The sequence below is a fragment of the Musca domestica genome, unplaced genomic scaffold (assembly GCF_030504385.1).
Source record: "Musca domestica strain aabys unplaced genomic scaffold, Musca_domestica.polishedcontigs.V.1.1 8, whole genome shotgun sequence".
NCBI classification, from domain to species: Eukaryota; Metazoa; Arthropoda; class Insecta; order Diptera; family Muscidae; genus Musca; species Musca domestica.
In genome coordinates this window covers 21,158,622-21,180,175 of record NW_026712409.1, presented here as the reverse complement: position 1 = coordinate 21,180,175, position 21,554 = coordinate 21,158,622, and the positions used below count along the sequence as shown (strand labels likewise).

At 38.0% G+C, this 21,554-nt stretch overlaps 1 protein-coding gene across 1 annotated transcript; it reads left to right on the top strand.

Moving 5' to 3' along the window:
- Window positions 1-15,418: 15,418 nt before the first annotated feature.
- LOC101898933 (trichohyalin-like) lies at window positions 15,419-19,289 on the top strand. Its single transcript, XM_020034743.2, has 4 exons — window positions 15,419-16,694; window positions 18,439-18,543; window positions 18,618-18,714; window positions 18,778-19,289. The coding sequence occupies exons 1-4, from the start codon at window positions 15,504-15,506 to the stop codon at window positions 19,149-19,151; spliced, it is 1,767 nt and encodes a 588-aa protein (XP_019890302.1). The 5' UTR covers window positions 15,419-15,503; the 3' UTR covers window positions 19,152-19,289.
- The last annotated feature ends 2,265 nt before the right edge of the window (window positions 19,290-21,554 follow it).

The window sequence follows — 21,554 nt, the reverse complement described above, 5'->3', positions numbered from 1 at the left end:
ATTATGCAATGTGTGAACGTGCTAAAAATGTGGAATATTTAACACAGCTGCTAATTTTTTGCATCAAATATTTTTATACCCTACAACACTATGTGTTGGGGGTATTATAAGTTTGATTGGGCCAAAAATTATGTAACACCACGAAATATTGGTTTCCCACATAGGAAAGTATATATGGATCATCCTAGCTCGCCGAGCTGAGTCGATCTAGCTATGTATGTCCGTCCGTCCGTCTGTCCGTCTGTCCATGTTAATTTGTAATCACTCTACCGGTCGCAATTATGGCTCGATCTTCACGAAATTTGGAATGGAGGTCGGGGTTGGGCCAGAATAGAACCCTATTTATTTTTGAGATGATCGCCAAATGTTTAGGGGTTGAAATGGACCAAATACTGAAAAAATGTCGGATTTTGCAGTAGCTATACAGGTCGCAATTATAGACCAATCGACGCGGAATTTCGCATGTAGCTAGAGTTTAGGACGGGGAAGAAGCCTACCAATTTGGGTGGTCATCAAATAATAATTAGCGGGTAAAATAGACCATATCTTTTTTGTTGAAAAAATTCAAAATTTTTCATTAAACCGCGAATATTTTAAATCCCGGCGAAATCACAAAGCCATGACAAGGTTACTTCTAACCTTTACATTGATGTTAACATCCAACAAATCGGATATATAGCAAAATATGTGCGATATATATGTTTATCAAAGAAGATATGCTTGAAAGATCTCTTATATGTCGAGAACGGCTAAACTGATTTCGACAGTTCTCATTAATTCAAAATGGCCTCTTGGCAGAAAATAAAAAACGTCTAAAAAATTGCATAAAAATATCTCTCTAAAGATGAAAATATTGATTTTGTAAAATTTTCTCATATTTTTTCAATTTTGTCATATTTTTGGCATATTTTCATTTTGAATTAAACATTTTGTAATATTTCTACAGCTAACAAAACTAAGTAGTTAGGATATCAGGATATCATATACAGATCGCATTTATGGCCCGATCCTTATGAAATTTTGCATGGGGAAAAGATGAGGGTCAGAATAGAAGCCTACTCTTTTTGGAGATAATCGCCATATATTTAGGGGTTGAAATGGACAAAAAAACTGCAAAATTGTCAGCAAGTCGTATTATCGCCCGATCCTCGCGCGCATTTGAATGGAGGTTAACGGACATTGCAAAAGCCAAATAGTTTTGGATGGCCATCCAAAAATATTCAATGTGCGAAATAGTTTGCCAACTTTTGTAGACAAAATACGAAAATGTCCATTCCAGTGACTTTTTGGAGAATTCACAAATACAGGAAAGACGCACTTCTGACTATTTCGTTAACGCAGATTTCGTTGAAGAATATAGTCAAATGTCTGTATCTCATATAGATGCGTTTCAGTCAAAAACCAATAATAAATGTTAATCTTTTGCCACTTCGGAGAGATTATAGGTCTATGGGAAATATTGGTTCCAGATCTAGGAAGACCATTTACATGAAACATCTACCAATAAATTGGAAATGAGCAAATTAGTTTAAGTTGCTATTATTCGAAAATTAGAGAACGAAACCTGATGGTTTTCTTTTATTATTTGTCACAATATCTTGTGGAATTCTTTCGAGTATCTCGCCTATATAAACTGTATCGTTTATTATAGTGTTGTAGGGTATTCAACGGTCGGCCCCGCTCGCCTGTAGCCTTTGATTACTTGTTTAGAATTCAGTTGAGTATTGAAAGAACTGTTACTAAAGCCTGTTCATGCATCATATTAGAGTTTTCCACATTTATATTCTTCCTTTCACATCATACCTTAAGTGTACAGGGTGAGATGAAAAAACTGCAACCAACTTCAGACTGATGTCATTTCTAAAACACTCGTCCGACAGCTGCTAAAATTGTTCCAGTGACAGTTCATTATATTGATTGGCTGGAAAACCACAAGTGGCTATCGTTAGAGCACTCCAGCATTTAAATGTGAATAAATCTTTTGTGTCTCGCACCAGTGCTCGTTGCAGTGATACTGGTCGCATAGCTCGACATGTGTCAAGGAAATGGACGCAAGAAAGCACCAACATCAGCAGAAATGGTTCGCAAAAGTAAAGAAGCAACTCGATCGAAACCAGCGTCGCAATGGCCGAAAAATGGCTCGTAAGCTGAACATATCGCAATATACCCTTCCGCAAATATTAAAAAATGAGCTCGAGGTAAATCCATTGAAATTCCAAAAAGTGCAAGAACTTACACCACAACAGAAAGAAAATAGACTCAAAAGAGTTAAAGAGTTGCTTCGCTTGGCAGAAAGTGGTGAACTGCCGAATTAAGTTTTCTCCGATGAGAAAACATTCGTTGCAGTAGTTTGTAAACAAACAAAATGATCGGGTTTACTTGCCAAAGAGGTAAGCTGAAAATGTGCACTTTCGGTTGGCCACCAGAACTCAAGCGCTTGCTATGGCGATGGTCGCTCTTCGCTCGTATTAATAAACCTTGACATCAGAATAAATGCCAAATATTATTGCGAAAATATTTTGGAGGGTGTATTAAAGCCTTGCGCACGCAAACATTTTGGCCGCAGACCTTGGACAATCCAACAGGACTCAGCATCATCGCACTCAACACACGCAACCCAATAATGGTTACAAATGAGGTTCCTTGCTTCATTTCCAGCGCACAATGGCCACCAAAATCTCCGTAGAATAAGTTTAGATTTGTTCGAATTTGTCACCTTTGGCACGAATTATGGCCTTCAAACGGCCGTGGCATCAGAATAAATGCCGAATATTATCGCGAAAATATTCTGGAGGGTGTATTAAAGCCTTGGGCACACAAACATTTTGACCGCAGACCTTGGACAATCTAGGTCAGGACTCAGCATCATCGCACTCAGCACACCCCACCCAAGAATGGTTACAAAATGAGGTTCCTCGCTTCATTTCCAGCGCAAAATGGCCACCAAAATCTCCGGATACCAATCCGTTGGACTATTGTGTCTGGAGTATCTTGAAAAGCAAGTTGGCACTAAAAAGTACCAATGTGTCGATCACATCAAGCAAGCACGTCGCCGGGAATGGACCAAAATACCGCAGAGCAATATTCGGATAGCGTGTGACGGTTTCATTGGCCGTTTGAAGGTCATAATTCGTGCCAAAGGTGACCAATTCGAATCTAAACATATTCTAAAATTTGATGCTATTTCCGACCTTTTGTGCTTTCATTCAATAAAATTTAAAGAAAAAATGCAAAAATTATGGCGTTTGACTTTCTTGCAGTTTTTTTTATCTCACCCTGTAGTTCTAAGCACGAATTGGTATTGGGAAATGTTAAATAAACACAATTTGTTATATCTCAAGTTGTTCAATTTTATTTTGAAACGTATTGGCATTTTCAATTGCCTTAACTTTGCAAATCAGTATTTCTGTGCAAATACTTTGCAACGCACATTCTTCAAATGTGCTGAGAGGGGTGTGGCGGCGCCCAAACAAAATCCGGGTGAAATGTTAAACTTTCAAGAGATGACATTTTTATTTGAATGGTTGTGGTTGGTGACAAGTTTACGTTTTGTGGTTCTATTGAATACAAATATTTCCTTTGGGTAATTTGAGCCACTTTTAGGCTTTTGGGTTGTTCGACTCGACTCAATTTCAAAGGAAAAGTCAATAGGATTTCAAAGAATATTTTTTTCAACAACATTGGGAGCACCTGATTGAGAATGTAAATGACACTGGAAGATGATTGGGAGTGACAGATACGTATATTTCGTACACATATGTACATATGTATGTTTGCCCTTTGGGATTCCTTTAATGTTTGTAAAATGTTTATCGAAAAGTTAAAAGCCAGACAAATTAAGTTCATTAAACATCTAAAGGAGGTAATTTCACTTAAACGCATGTCATTTTCAGATAATGCAGAGATTTGAGTTTTGTTGGACTCTTTTTTATTAAAACAAAAATTTATTTTATTTCAACAAAAAAAAAAAAAAAAAAACAGTAAGTGGGGCATTAGAAGAGGTAGTCTAGAAGGGGATCAGTTTTAAACAATTTTAGGAAACCTTTTGATTACTTTCTAAAGTAGGAAGACTAATTTGGGCTATTTGAAATCGCAAACTTGAATTTTGTAAGAATATTTTTCAAGGACTTCCAGAGTCATAAACACCAAAAATATCTCTCCAAGGACATTTTAAGAAATTAATTTGGATATTATAGGAACATTTTTCTGGGACTTTTGGAGCTATAAATTTGGACTTTTAAAGAGTTTTTTTCGAGGACTTTTAGAGCCATAAACTAGGATTCTATAAAAATATATTTTTCAAGGAATTTTCAGAGCCATAATTTTGGATTTCTAATTCTACAAGGACTTTTGGAACTTTAAAGATTATATTGGATTTTTTAAACACATTTTTTTTTTTTTTTTTTTTTTTTTTTGGAGCCACTAACTACGATTTTAAAAAGAATATTTTCGATGATTTTTAGAACAATGTCCGTATTTTTTTAATATTTTTCCAGGAAAGTACATTTTAAAAAAATATTTTTTCAAAGAAATTTGAATTTAAAAACAAATATTTTTGCGAATTTTTAGAGCTTTAAACGTGGATTTTCAAAGAATATTGGCCAATGTCTTTTGGAGCCAGAAACGTTGATTTTTAGAAAATGTTTTTGAGGGATATTTTTTCACGAATTTTGGGAACTATTGAATTGATTTCTTAAAGACATAAAGAAACTCTAATAAAATTGATTTTCTATAAAAATGTTTTAGGCTTAAATGCCCTTCTCCTTGCTCGTTTACAAAGACTGAAAACTGAATCCAAAAGTACTCCATCCAATTTGTCAAAAATGAGTCTCAAGGGCTTGGCGAGTCCAAAAGGAAGACTATAATTACTTTTTACAGTTCGTCAATGAAGTCTCCTTCCAGCGCATCTAGGAATACAGGGTGAGATAAAAAAAACTGCAACAAAGTCAAACACTATAATTTTTACATTTTCTTTAAAATTTTATTGAATGAATGAAAAAAGGTCGGAAATAGCATCAACTTTTAGAATACGTTAAGATTTGTTCGAATTGGTCACCTTTCGCACGAATTATGGCCTTCAAACGGCCAATGAAACCGTCACACGCTGTCCGAATGTTGTTCTGCGGTATTTTGGCCCATTCCCGGCTAAGCGCTTGCTTAAGGCGATCGACACTTTGAATACTTGATTTCCAAAATACTCCAGAAAAAATAGTCCAATGAATTAGTATCCGGAGATTTTGGTGGCCATTTTGCGCTGGAAATGAAGTGAGGAACCTCAGTTTGTAATTATTCTTGGATGCCGTGTGCTGAGTCCTGTGGGAATGTCCCGGTCCAAGGCCCTCCAGAATATTTTCGCGATAATGTTCGGCATTTATTCTGATGCCACGGTCGATTAATACGAGCGGAGAGCGACAATCGGCTGTTATGACGACAATCGGCTGTTCTAGTGGCCAACAGAAGCTGCACATTTTCAGCTTACCTCTTTGCCAAGTAAACACGCTCATTTTGTTTGTTTTCAAACTGCTGGACAACGAATGTTTTCTCATAGGAGAACACCAAATTCGGCAGTTCACCACTTTCGGCCAGGCGAAGCAACTCTTTAGCTCTTTTGAGTCTATTTTATTTTTGTTGGCGTGTAAGTTCTTGCACTTTTTGGAATTTCAATGGCTTTACCCCGAGCTCATTTTTCAATATTTGCTGAATGGAATATTGCGATATGTTCAACTCACGAGCCATTTTTCGGCCACTGCGACGCGGGTTTCAATCAAGTCGCTTCATTACTTTTCGAACCTTGTGATGTTGCTGTTTTCTTGTGTCCACTTCATTGACGTCAGGCTACGCTACCAGAACCATGGTAACGAGCGATGGTACAAGACACAAAAGATTTATTCACATTTAAATGCTGGAGTTCTCTAACGATAGCCACTTGTGGTTTTCCAGCCAAATTTAAAGAAATCACACTATCACGCTTGAATTCCATTACGAATAACATTTTTCTGGAAAATTCTCACCAAAATGTTCTTGTACGCTTGTAAACAATATAATAAGCTGTCACTGGAATAATTTTAACAGCTGTCGGACGAGGGGTTTATAAATGACAGCAGTGTGAAGTTGGTTGCAGTTTTTTTCATTTCACCCTCTACTTCTTCCAGGGTCGTCTGTGGGGTCTCCCTCCAACTCGTCTGCGCAGAATTTCTGCAGCTCGCGTATATAAATCCCAGCACCTCGTCTATAAAAACACCCAGCCGCTCATCTATAGAAATTGCCAGCTATAAAAACTTTCAACAGCTCGTAGAGTCACTATCTCTCTGCAGCTCATCTATAGAGACTTTCAGCAGCTCGTCTATAGAGACTCCCTGGCAGCTCGTCTATAGAGACTCCATGGCAGCTCGTCTATAGAGACTCCCTGGCAGCTCGTCTATAGAGACTCCCTGGCAGCTCGTCTATAGAGACTCCCTGGCGGCTCGTCAATAGAGACTCACTGGCGGCTCGTCAATAGAGACTTCCTGGCAGCTCGTCTATAGAGACTTCCTGGCAGCTCGTCTATAGAGACTTCCTGGCAGCTCATCTATGGAGACTCCCAGCAGCTAATCTATAGGGACTCCCAGCAGATCGTCTATAGAGACTCCCAGCAGCTTGTCTATAGAAACTCCATCCAGCAGCTAGTCTATGATCTAGAATCTCTACAGCTAGTCTATGGACACTTTCTCCAGCTAGTCTATAGAAACTCCCTCCAGCTCGACTATGGAGACTCCCAGCAGCTCGTCTATAAAGACACCCTCGAGCTTGTATCCAGTTCATCAAGAGGGAGACTCCGTCCACAGACAGGCTCCCTCCAGCTCGTCTATAAAAACATCTTCCAACTTGTCTATGGAGACTTAAATTCTCACACACCTACATTACATATGTATTGATGTACTCCTATATATTATGTGCGGACATACATTTTTTTCACCAAATAAGTGATATTTAATGCTATCATTTGAATTCTTGGAATTCGGTTCATTTCCATATTTGAAATGCTACAATAACAAACAGATTTACTCTTATCGGTGAAGACTCTAATGAGATTTCGTAGAAAATCGAATATTGAATGAGTGATTTCAAGATTTAAATATCCTCATTTACGAAGAAATGGTGCAAAATGGCAAATAAAAAGATGCGACTTCATCATTTACGAGTGGCTGCATTGCGACAAATCAACCTCGAGGGCGTTTTTTTTTTTTTTTTTGTTTTTATTCTCGTTTTACGATGAGAACTGCTGTTCTTCATTTTTATGACACGGAGATGCAATGATTGCCCGCTCTGGTGGTGATTTACATATTTTCCGAATAAATGAGTCTGACCAAAGGTCATAAAATACACGTTCATCACAGAGAGAGAGAGAGTGAAAAAAGAAAAGAAATGAATAAAGATTCAGCAAAAAGGTCATAAAGAGCGAGCGAGCCACCGTAGGAATGGTAGAGAATACAACTCAAATTAAGTTACGACAATAAAAACTCTGACAAAGGATAAAGTTTTAATAGTCTCATTGAGTGGAAAAAAGAAGGGGGAGCAGAGAGTGTTAAACCTCTCAAACAACAATAACAACACTAACAAAATATGTTATGACTTTAATTTGATTGAAATTAATTTGAATTATGGGATTGAATTAATGTTCGTAGTTAAATTGGTAATGGGATAATAATGGTTTTCGAATTGCTTATGGCGGAAGTGAAAGGATATCAGCGAATAGAAAAAGTGAGGTGCAACTATAATAAATATTAAAAATGTACAGGAAACATTAAATTCGTAAAAAAAGTATGACTTTTTTTTTGGTAAAAATAGAATAATCAATGAGAGGATGTAGGAAAGATTGCATCTTATTTTGAATGACTCAGGATGAAGTCCTATATTGATACTTTTTGCTCACAGACACCTGGGTAAAGGTGTTAAATCAACAGTTCCGCGCCCGATTGGTTCTACCACGTCACACAGAGATTTCTTTTCAAAGTTCTCTAACTTTTGAACCGATACATACAGGTTGAGATGAAAAAACTGCAACCAACTTCAGACGGCTGTCATTTCTAAGCCACTCGTCCGACAGCTGTTAAAATTATTCCAGTGATAGCTCATTGTATTTTTTACAAGCGTGCAAAAGCATTTTGGTGAGAATTTTCCAGAAAAAAAGTTATTCGTGAAGGAATTCAAGCGTGGTTTCTTTATATATGGCTGGAAACCCGCAAGTGGCTATCGTTAGAGCACTCCAGCATTTAAATGTGAATAATTTTTCTGTGTCTCGTACCATCGCTCGTAACCGTGGTACTGGTAGCGTAGCCCGACGTCAAGGAAGTGGACTGAAGAAAACATCAACATCAGCAGAAATGGTTTGAAAAGTAAAGAAGCTACTTGATCGAAAACCGCGCCGCAATGGCCGAAAATTGGTTCATGAGCTGAACATATCGTAATATTCCATTCGGCAAACATTGAAAAATATGCTCGGGGAAAAGCCATTGACATTCCAACAAGTGCAAGAACTTAAACCGCAATAGAAAGAAAATAGACTCACAAGAGCTAAAGAGTTGCTTCGTTTGGCCGAAAGTGCTGAACTGCCGAATTTGATGTTCTACGATGAGAAAACATTCGTTGTCCAGCAGTTTGTAAACAAACAAAATTAACGTGTTTACTTGCCAAAGAGGTCAGCTGAAAATATGCACCTTTGGTTGGCCACCAGAACTCAAGCGCTGGCCATGGTGATATTGTGGGCCGCCATAACAGCCCATGGTCACTCTTCGCTTGTATTAATCGACCGTGGCATCAGAATTAATGCCGAATATTATAACGAAAATATTCTGGAGGGTGTATTAAGGCCTTGGGCACACAAACATTTTTGCCGCAGACCTTGGACATTCCAACAAGACTCAGCAGGGCCCCCCAGAATGGTTACAAAATGAGGTTCCTCGCTTCATTTCCAGTGCACAATGGCCACCAAAATCTCCGGATACCAATCCTGTGGGCTATTGTGTCTGTAGTATTTTGGAATGCAAGGTTGGTACTAAAAAATACCAAAGTGTCGATCACCACAAGCAAGCGCTTTGCCGGGAATGGACCAAAATACCGCAGAGCAACATTCGAGCAGTATGTGACGGTTTCGTTGGCCGTTTGAAGGCAATAATTCGTGCCAAAGGAGACCAATTCGAACAAATCTAAACTTATTCTAAAATTTGATGCTATTTCCGACATTTTTTGCTTTCATTTAATAAAATTTACAAAAACCAAATGTAAAAATTATACTGTTTGACTTTGTTGCAGTTTTTTTATCTCACCCTGTATATTCTGGATCAGCGTAAAATTCGAAGACAATATAGCGATGTCCGTCTGTCTGTGAGTCCACGTCTTCGTATAGCCCCCATATAAAGGTACCTCCCGATATTCGGTATTTTGATGATTTTAGCGACATTATTCACCGGAATTGTTTCAAATTAGGAATTTGAAGTTCGAAACGGATACAGACTAGGACAGAAAATTGTGTATGCAGGTCCACGCCTTCGTATAGCCCCCATATAACGATACATCCCTATATTCGGTATTTTGATGATATTAGCGACATTATTAACCGGAATTGTTTAAAATTTGGTATTTGAAGTTCGTAATGTATACTACAGCCTATGACAGAAAGTTGTCTGTGCAGGTACACGTCTTCGTACACCCCCAAATAAAGGTACCCCCCGATATTCGGTATTTTGATGATTTTAGCGTCATTTTTCACCGGAATATTTTCAAATTACTTATTAGGAGTTCGTAACTACAGTCTGTGACGGAAAATTGTCTATGCAGGTCTAGGTCTTCGTATAGGACCCATATACCAGTACCTCCCTATATTCCTATGTAGCTCCACGTCGTACAGACCCCAATATAACAGCAATATTAGGTTTTTTTAAATTTTAACAGAATTTTTTAAGGCTTTTATTTTTTGAAAATTTCTTAATTCGTTCCAAATGGTGGAGGGTATTCAAAGTTCGAACTAACTGCTTTTTAACTTGTTTTTTTTTTAATAAATTAAGATAATCTCACAATGCAATTAAATCGACAGTTCATGGCGTCTGATCGATGCTATTTTCAAGAAGTGTTAGGATCATGCCACTAATAAACTTTAAAACATCTTATCGTGATTTGTATTTATATCTTTTTAATCCGATAAATGTTTTACCTACCGATGATGTCATAAAATATTGCCGTTTGACCAAGAAATAACTGTGTGGCGCCCAACGTCATTGGAAAACATACCACTACCCATAATAAAGATAATTCACATGCGGAAGTATCCATCTAGTTTTATGTCTTTATTTGATGGCCTCAAGAAGTCCAATTAAGTACCTAGTCGATATCCACTCGGGTACATTTTTAAGCAATTCTTTAATTTTTACGCCTCCACATCAAAGTAAATTGGTAGACTTGTTTGCAAAATATTTTCTGTCATGTAATATCTAAATTGAATGCTTGGAGCAATTTCTAAATTCGCTACAGCCATTGAGACGGCCTGTCATTTACGTGTCAATCCATCAAAAAGTTCCATTGATGTATCCTGTCAATACGAAACGAAAAACAGTACACAAATATTGATGGCAAAGGAGGGGTACTCCCAAAAACGTGTGCAAATACCAATACCCATAGATTGCAAATATGTACTGTACCCACACATATACACATTGAATAAATAGTTATTGCTATTGTTATATCCTCTACGATAATGTGGAGAGTATACCAAGTTTGTCATGGTATTTATACCCTACACCACATAGTGGTAAGGGTATTATGTTTTATTGTGCATTTGTTTGTAACATGGAGAACGAAGCAAGATAGACCCATAGCTACTTTTGAGGATCTTTATGGAATCTCTTTCTGAGTCGATGTATGCATATCAGTCTTTCTGTTCATTCGTCCGCCCGTCTGTCTGTCCATGTATTTTTGTGAACAAAATGCAGGTCGCATTTATTATCCGATTGAAATGAACAATATTTGTTTGGCCCAAGGACGAATCCTATGGAAATTGGCGCGAATCGCTTCAAGTTTAGATATAGCTCCCATAAATATCTTCAACAGATTTACCTTAATTAAGCACCAAATGGGCAATATTAGTCCAAATACCCTGAATTTTATCACATACAAGCGTATTTAGACTAGAAGCAAGAACATCAAATTTGATGGAAATCGGTTTAGATATAGCTATAGCTCCCATATATATGTTCCATCCGATTTGGAATTTTAAGTCCAGTACATGCGTGATATGCGTTCCATAACAATAATATTTGTTAGCAGATATCATATACAGCTCAGAAATAAGTGTTTAAAATTTTGTCAAGATCGGTACAGACTTGGATATAGCTCCCATATATATCTTTATTCGATTTCAGGTTTATTTTACACCAAATGGCTAATAGCTGCCCAAATGTACTGAATTTTGGCTCTTCCGGCGGAATTCATCCTAGAAGCAAGTACTTTAAATTTTGGTGAAAATCGGTTCATATGTAGCTATAGCGCTGTTAGAACTTTGTTAAAGGCTTCATCTATAGGGTAGCAAAAATTCGTCTCGCCCCCAAACATAATGTAATTTCTACTTGTTGTTATTACTGTTCTTATTGCCTTGTTTTACCTTGGAATACGAAAAGTAATGCCTACAATTTTTTTTTTTTTTTTTTGTACAATTTAGTTAATAGTTTTCGGCATAGCTTACAACAAATTTAGCAACAACAACAACCGTCCATTCAATATTTTTCTTGAACACCAAAAACAAATACATGACCTTCAGTTACATAATTCCTAAGACACTTTTGTATTCGCAGTCTCAATTTCTAGGCAAATAAATTAAGGAAGTTATTAGAAGGTTTACTAAATAGCCAGGAAAAACAAACAGTTCACGTTTTTTGTTTGTCAAACTGGGTGTTATTCCTTTTTTTTTTTTTTTGGTGGGTAAACTGACTTCTCGCATTCCAGATAATGCATAATGGTTGGATGTCAATCATTAGAAAGGGAGAAAGTTAAATAGAGGGAGTTAAAATGTTATTTATACCTCAAATTAATAACTTAATATCGTTGGAGTAGTCACTTTCTTGCTACAAGTTAAGGGTCTCCAGGGACGAGTTGGAGATTGCCTCTATAGAGGAGCTGCAGGGAGTCCTATGGACGAGCTGCAGAGAGTCTCTATGGACGAACTGCAGATAGTCTCTATAGGGGAGCTGCAGAGAGTCTCCACAGATAAGCTGCAGAGAGTCTCCAGAGACGAGTTGCAGAGAATATCCAAAGACGAGCTGCAGAGAATATCCAAAGACGGGCTGCAAAGAGTCTCCATAGACGAGCTGTAGATGGTCTCTACATACGAGCTGTAGAGAGTCTCTATAGACGAGCTGTAAAAAGTCTCTATAGACGAGCTGCCGGGAGTCTCCATAGACGAGATGCAGAGAGTCTCCATAGACGAGATGCAGAGAGTCTCTATAGACGAGCTGTAGAGAGTCTCTATAGACGAGCTGTAGAGAGTCTCTATAGACGAACTACCGAGAGTCTCCATAGACGAGCTGCAGAGAGTCTCCATAGACGAGCTGCAGAGAGTCTCCACAGACGAGCTGCAGAGAGTCTCCACAAACGAGCTGTAGAGAGACTCTCTGCAGCTCGTCTGTGGAGACTCTCTGCAGACGAGCTGTAAAAAGTCTCTATAGACGAGCTGCCGGGAGTCTCCATAGACGAGATGCAGAGAGTCTCCATAGAATAGCTGTAGAGAGTCTCCATAGACCAGCTGTAGAGAGTCTCTATAGACCAGCTATAGAGAGTCTCTATAGACGAGCTGTAGAGAGTCTCTATAGACGAGCTGTAGAGAGTCTCTATAGACGAGCTGTAGAGAGTCTCTATAGACGAGCTGTAGAGAGTCTCTATAGACGAGCTGTAGAGAGTCTCTATAGACGAGCTGTAGAGAGTCTCTATAGACGAGCTGTAGAGAGTCTCTATAGACGAGCTGTAGAGAGTCTCTATAGACGAGCTGTAGAGAGTCTCTATAGACGAGCTGTAGAGAGTCCCTATAGACGAGCTGTAGACAGTCTCTATAGACGAGCTGTAGACAGTCTCTATAGACGAGCTGTAGAGAGTCTCTATAGACGAGCTGCAGAGAGTCTCTATAGACGAGCTGCAGAGAGTCTCCACAAACGAGCTGTAGAGAGACTCTCTGCAGCTCGTCTGTGGAGACTCTCTGCAGACGAGCTGTAAAAAGTCTCTATAGACGAGCTGCCGGGAGTCTCCATAGACGAGATGCAGAGAGTCTCCATAGAATAGCTGTAGAGAGTCTCCATAGACCAGCTGTAGAGAGTCTCTATAGACCAGCTATAGAGAGTCTCTATAGACGAGCTGTAGAGAGTCTCTATAGACGAGCTGTAGAGAGTCTCTATAGACGAGCTGTAGAGAGTCTCTATAGACGAGCTGTAGAGAGTCTCTATAGACGAGCTGTAGAGAGTCTCTATAGACGAGCTGTAGAGAGTCTCTATAGACGAGCTGTAGAGAGTCTCTATAGACGAGCTGTAGAGAGTGTCTATAGACGAGCTGTAGAGAGTCTCTATAGACGAGCTGTAGAGAGTCCCTATAGACGAGCTGTAGACAGTCTCTATAGACGAGCTGTAGACAGTCTCTATAGACGAGCTGTAGAGAGTCTCTATAGACGAGCTGCAGAGAGTCTCTATAGACGAGCTGCAGAGAATCTTCACAGACGAGCTGCAGAGAATCTTCACAGACGAGCTGTAGAGAGTCTCAACAGGCAAGCTGCAGATAGTCTCAATGGGCTAGCTGCAGGAAATCTCTATAGACGAGTTGCAGAGTGTCTCCAAAGACGAGCTGCAGAGAGTCACCAAAAACGAACTGCACAGAGTCTCCAAAGACGAGATGCAGAGAATCTCCCCCGACGAGCTGCAGAGAGTCTCCATAGACGAGCTGCAGTTGTAAATAGTCTCTCTAGGCGAGCTACAGGGAGCTTTGGGGATCTCTGCAGAAGACCTTTACGAAGTCTTTAGATATGACCTGGATGAAATCTTTGTAGACAACCTGCGAGGTAACCTGGAGACCCTTTGAAGTAGGTGTTCTCCTGAAAGTCTTTATAGAAAAGCTGCTGGAAGTCACCATAGACCAAAGGCGAGCTGTAAATAGTCTCTCTAGACCAGCAAGAGGGGGCTTTGGGGGTTTCTGGAGAAGACCTCTACCAAGTCTTTAGATATGACCTGAATGAAATCTTTGTAGACAACCTGCGAGGTAATCTGGAGACCCTTTGTAGAAAAACTGGGAGATTCAGGTTAGATGACCAGATATTCGATCTGTATCAGATCGATAGCCTGTCTCCATGAATATCACTAGGTCTTCTTCAAGAACATCTGTAGGTATTCTCCTGAATGTTTTGTAGATCTTCTACCTTAAGATCCGCACATTTTCCATCTGTTGAAGATCTGTAGGCAGTCCGAAAACAGATCTATATTCTCCTCTTAGAAGATCTATATATCTTATAGAAAATCTGTAGATATTCTCCTAAAAGATCTGCACATCTTCTGCTCCACGTCCTTTTCTAGAAGATCATTAGATATTTTCCCTGAAGATGTGTAAATCTTCGATCTGTAGACAGTCCCAATAAATATCCGTAGATCTTGTCCTAATTTATCTGTAGGGTTTCCCCTGGAGGCTCTATAGACTGTCTCGAAGATCCACTTCTCTTAGATCTGTAGATCTTCTTTTACAAGTTCTATAGATCTTTTTTAGGTGATCTGCAGATTTTCTCCCTTAACATCGTTCTATAGAAGATCTGTAGATCTCGTCCCATAAGACAAGAAATTCTTCTAGAAGTTCTGTAGATCTTTTCCATGAAGATACCTTCTCCTCTTGAGTTTTCCCTATCTGTAGATTTTCTTCCTGAGGATTTGTAGATTCTTATGTCTCGAAGAGATCTCCTTCCAATAGATCTGTAGGTCTTCTCCTGGCAGTAGAAGGTCTCTAGATGTTCTCCTAGTTGATCTGCATGTTTTCTCCTAAAATAGCTCTAGATCATCACAAAGAATATCTGTAGATCACTTCTAAAAAATCTGTATATCTTCGATCTGTAAATAATCCCAATATGTTGGTCTACTCCTGAAATGTCCGTAGATCTCCTCCTTAAAGTCCTTCTCCTTTAGATCTTCTCCCTGAACATTTGCAGACCTTCACTCAGTAAAAGATCTGTAGACCGTCTCTGAGGAGATATGTAGTTCTTCTCCTGGAAGTTCGGAAATATCTTATGAATGTTTTTTCGACATTCCAAAATTTGTTCTCTTTCACGAAACATTCTAAGTATGACTCTCGCAATATTATTCGGAATTTTTCCTGAACCTTGCTTTTTTAATGTCAAAATTATTTTATAATTAAAAAAATATCATATTGCGTATACATATATATTTTGTATCAAAAAAGCTCTCTTTAACCATATTCTAAGAAACCTAATCTCTTGGAACATACACGCCCAAAAGAGCATGCCATCAGCAAAGCAAAAAACATCGGTCTTCGCAAAAAATCAATCCAAATCTGAATTTTTCCATGAAAGCAAGTCCAACTCCAAATTATCTTCATTTTCATCCTCTTCGAATGCCTCGCCACTGTCCTCAGAAACATCGCTTTCAAATTATGAAGAAGATGAACAGGAAAAGATAGACTTTTTTCAAGATTTCTATGAAACCGATAGCGAATCCCTGGAGGAAGAGGAACCTGTCCATCTCAGCCGTCCAACATTGGAAGCAAAGGTTGAGTTTTTAAAAGATTTTGCTTCAGTTCCTGATTTAGACAAAATATCCGAGGAAGTTAGTACCAAGGTCTCGATAACGAACACTACAAAAGCTGAATATCCTACTCAGCAGCAAAGTGATGTGGGATATTTTGCGGATCCATTAACGGGAAACAGAATACTCTCCATTTCTTCTGTGTCAGTTGTAAAGAAGGAGCTGCCAAAGTTGGAAGATGACAAAAAAGGCAGTTTTGCTACATTTTTGGAATTGGAAGAAATGGATGTTGAAGAGGAAGCCGATGAAATAGAAGATTTGGTTTTGGATTTTAATCAGGAAGAAGATAAAGATTTAAATAACCCAATCGATGAGGAGAAGGCCTTAGAAACTTTCTTTGAAATGGAAATGCAAAAACAGACTTCAGCTACCGATCACAGTATCGATTGGGAGGCCATTTTGAAACAACAACAACAGCAACATCTCTGCGAATCAATTTCAAAACTTCTTAACGATCTCATTGATAAAGTTGTGGAATCCGCAGAATATATAAACCCCGAAGTTATGCTACGTAAAAATTTAGACAAACATAAATTGATATCGGAAATTTCCAAAACAGTACGCCAAAGAAATGTTGAGCGTAGCGTTTGTGAGTTTCTCAATCGTAAAGTTCTTGATTATTTTAAGCGTAAAAAAATATTTCGCTCCATTATGCCGGATAGCAAAAGATATGCTGGATTGGAAATGCGCAAATATTACCAAAATATCCAACATTTGGATGATTTATTGGCAAAGGAAGCCAGTGTTAAGTTGATGGCGCTGCAGACTAAACAGAAATTGGAGAATGATCTGAGCGAAGCCAGAGAGAGAAGTGAGCGGATGGTAGCAGAGTTGGAGAATGTGATGAGAAGGAGTTTATATTGTGAAACGCGTCCCAGGTGTAATGTGGTGAGTTGGGAATTTGGTTAAATGCTCTTGAAATACCTCTGGTGGAGGTTCTTCCAAATGATCGAAAATTTCGAATTTTGGGTTGATTTGAGCGTAAAATCGGATGAATATGTATATCGAAGGTATATACAAATCTGAACCGATCTTTATAAAATTTGGCAAAGATATTTTCGAGTAGTATCTGATGCCCGGCATCAAATATCATTGTTGTGGAGTGCATATTACGCATGCTAGGGACTTCAACACCCCAAATCGGATGAATCAAATTTGAAGTGCTTGTTTCTAGACTGAATTCGTTCGGATGTGCCAAAATTCAGTCCATTCGGGCTAATACTAGCCATTTGGTGCACAAAAACCTGAAATCGGATAAAAATATATATGGGAGCTGAACCGATCTTGACAAAATTTGACAGAGGTATTTTTGAACTTCATAAGTTATCTGGTACCAAATATCATTGTTGTGGAGTGCATATTATGCATGTGCGGGACTTAAAACCCAAAATTGGATGAAATATATATATATGAAAGCTATAGCTACATTCGAACCGATTTTCTCCAAATTTGATGTACATACTTGCTTCTAGACTGAAGTCTCCATAGACTAAAGGCGAGCTATAAGTGGTCGCTCTAGATCAGCTAGAGGGGACTTTGGGGGTTTCTGGAGAAGACCTTTACGAACTCTTTAGATATAACCTAGATGAAATCTTTGTAGACAACCTGGGAGGACCCCTGGAGACCCTTTGTAGAAAAACTGGGGCATTCAGATTAGATGACCAGATATTCGATCTGTAGCAGATCCATAGTTCATCTCCTAAAAGATCTATCTCTTCTCCCTTAACATGTTTAGGTCTTTGATCCGTCGACAGTGTTAATGAATAAATCTTTTCCTAATTGATATGTGGGGCTTCTCCTGAAGGCTCTATAGATTTTCTCCTAGAAAACTAATCTTCTTCTTATAAAAGTTCTGTAGATCTTCTTGTAGATGATCTGCAGATTTTGTCCCTGAACATCCGTAGATCTTCGATCTAAACAAATATCGGTAGATCTCATCCCGTAAGATTAACGGGCTTCTCCTGAAAGTTCTGTAGATCTTCTCCATGAAGATATGTAGACCTTCTCCTCTTGACTCTCTCTTAGAAGATCTGTAGGCCCCTGAGGATCTGAAGATCTTTCACCAGAAGATCTGTAGAATTTCGATCTGTAGACAGTCTCGAAAAGATCTACTTCCAATAGATCTTCATTTCATCTACTTGAAGTTTTGTAGATGTTCCTCTAGAAGGCTCTAGATATCCTCCTCGTTGATCTGTATGTCTTCTCCTAAAATAGCTGTAGATAATCTCATAGAATATCTGTATTGGATGAAAAATATACATGAAAGCTATAGCTTCATTGGAACCGATTTTCTCCAAATTTAATGTACTTGCTTCTACCCTGAATTCGGTCGGATGAGCCAACATTCAGGTCATTTGGATTGATATTGACCGTTAAATGTATGGGAGCTATGTGTAAATTTGAACCGATTCTCACCAATTTCAATAGGGTTCGTCAATGGGCCAAACAAATATTGTTCAGAACATTTCATCTCAATCGAATAATAAATGCGACCTGCATTTTGTTCACAAGAATACATGGATTGTCTCAGAAAGTGATTACCTGAATATTCTCAAAAGTAACTATGGGTCTATCTCGCTTTCTTCTCCACGTTACAAACATAAACATAAAGATATTTCCTTTATTTTTGCAGCTGATAGAAAAACTTCTTATTGAAATGGCCAAATATCGACAAGAGGTACATGAAGTTCGATTTGAATTAATTCTTAAACAACATGCTGAGGCCAATTTAAGAGAGGTAAGACTTTCATACAAAAACTCGAAAAAAATCCAAAAATCAACAAAAAAATATCCAAATTTTTTATTCTTCAGAAATTATCCAAAATCCAAGACCTAGGCAATGGATTGACAATGAAAAGTTTTGAGGGTCTGCACAATGAAACACAAATTTTAGATCACAAGATTGAAGGTAAATTAAAACATCATAATTTTTATAACATTTTAATTCTCCCCCTTCCCCCACGTGCTGTAGAACGCAACATCGAATTGCGAAAGCTACATGAACGCCTGCAAAGAGACATTCATGCCATGGCCCATTACAAGGAGCAGCAGAAAATGTCACGCAACTCTATGATGGCCCAACGTTTGGCTATGGGCGAATTGTTAGAGGAAAAACAACAACTACGGCAACGTATCTATGAATTACGAATGAAACGTAACAGAATCAAAAAACAACTGCAAGAATTAAGTTTTGAAAGTGGTCTCTTAGACAAGCCGTCTTTGATGCTGGACTATGATGAGACACATAATATGATTGTACAACAGCGCGACACTATAAATTGCCTACAGAAAAAAATCAGGGACCTGGAAAGGAAAATCAAAAAAAAATTGAAAAGAGTGTGGTGAAGAGAAGGTATTCCTAAGAGGAGAATGAATTTTAATAGAGATTTTATTTTTTTAAGGGTTATTAATTGTATTCATTATGGTTTCCGATGTAGCCACAGTGTGACAATAAAGATAGGATTTTTTCCTATGAATATTACGTCAAAGCTACAAATTGCAAAAACACTATCTCAGATTTCTATTGTTTAATTTTCATTGGGGGTTCTTCAACTATTTTTAAGGGATTTTCCCATAGAAAATAAATGAAATGTCCCTCTTAGGACTTCTATTGTATTCTTCTAAAGTCATTCATTAATTCAATTGCTTCTTACAATTGGGTACAACTATGCCTTTTTATACCCTCCACCATACTATGGAGGGTATATTAACTTTGTCATTCCGTTTGTAACTCCTCGAAATACTCATGTCAGACCCAACAAAGTATATATATTCTTGATCAGCGTAAAATTCTAAGTCGATTTAGCGATGTCCGTCTGTCTGTCTGTCTGTCTGTTGTAATCACGCTATCTTTCGAATGAATTGAGATAGATGGCAAAAATTTTGCACACATGTTTATTTTTCCAGTAGGCAGGTTAAGTTCGTAAATGGGTCATGTAGGTCCACGTTTTCATATAGCTCCCATATAACGGTAACCCCCCTATATTCGGTATTTTGATGATTTTAGCGACAATATTCACCGGAATTGTTTCAAATTTGGTATTTGAAGTTCCAAATGGATACTACACCCTAAGATAGAAAATTGTCTGTGCAAGTCTATGTCTTCGCATAGCCCCCATATAACGGTACCTCCCGATATTCGGTATTTTGATGATTTTAGCGACATTATTCACGGGAATTGTTTCAAATCTGGTATTTGAAGTTCGCAATGGATACTACACCCTAAGACAGAGAATTGTCTTTGCAGGTTCACGTCTTCGTATAGCCCCAATATAACGGTACCTCCCTATATTCGGTATTTTGATGATTTTAGCGACGTTATTCACCGGAATTGTTTAAAATTTGGTATTTGAAGTTCCAAATGGATACTACACCCTAAGACTGAAAATTGTCTGTGCAGGTCCACGTCTTCGTATAGCCCCCATATAACGGCACCTCGCTATGTTCGGTATTTTGATGATTTTAGCGACATTATTAACCGGAATTGTTTAAAATTTGGTATCTGAAGTTCGTTATGGGAACTACAGTCTGTGACAGAAAATTGTCGGTGCGGGTCCAGTTTCGAATCTGAATATGATAATGGCTTATGACAAACAATGCATATGCATGTCCAAGTCGTATAGACCCCAATATAACCGCTATATTCGGTATTTTTAAAATTTTAACAGAATTTTTTAAGGATTTTATTTTTTGAAAATTTCCAAATTCGTTGCAAATGGTGGAGGGTATGAAAAGTTCGGCCCGGCCAAACTTACTGTTTTTTAACTTGTTTATTTTTAAAGCCTTTGTGTGAAATATTATTTCATGGGTGCCTGAAAGTATGCTTCAAAAGGATTCATATGAAAATAAATTATTTATCAAAAAATTTGTAGTTCTGCAGAAAAGACAAAAACTCTTTGTCGAGAAAAAAAAACGGAGAAAGTAAGAGAGAGAAAACCAGTAAAGAAAGTCTTAAAGTCCGGCGGGGTCAACTTTATGATACCCTACACCACTTTGCTAATTTAGTACAACTCCACATAACAATTCAAAGTTTTTATGGGAGAATTCAATCATACACGCTATGATTATAATTATAATTTAAAGTTCAAAGAACTAAATATGCCAAAAGCATTTGTATTTTTTAAATTCGGACTTTTATTGCCCATTGCCCAAGATATTTCTGAGCTGTATTTGATATATTTTCCTGAATATCGTTGTTACGGAGTGCATATTACGGCTGTGGGTAACAAATATAACAAATCTGATGAACAATATATATGGGAGCTATAGCCATATCTGAACCGATCTTCACCAAATTTGACGTACTACCTGCTAGACTCAATTCGGTCGTAAGTGCCACATTTCATCCCATTTGGGCAAATATTAGACATTTGGTGTACAATAAAAGGTAAATCGGACGAAGTGATATATGGGAGATATATCCAAATCCGAACCGATCTCGATAAAATTTAGCAAAGGTATTTCTGAGCTGTATTTGATATATTTCCCCAAATATTGTTTTTACAGAGTGCATATTACGGCTGCGGAGGACTAAAATAACAAATCAGATGAACAGTATATATTGGAGCTATAGCTATATCTGAACCGATTTCGATCAAATTTGGCATACCTATTTTAAGGCCTAATTTGTTGGAATGTGCAAAATTACATACTATTCGGGCTGATATTACACGTTTGGTGCACAATAAAATGCAAATCGGACGAAGATATATATGGGAGCTATATCTAAATTTTTACCGATTATCTTCA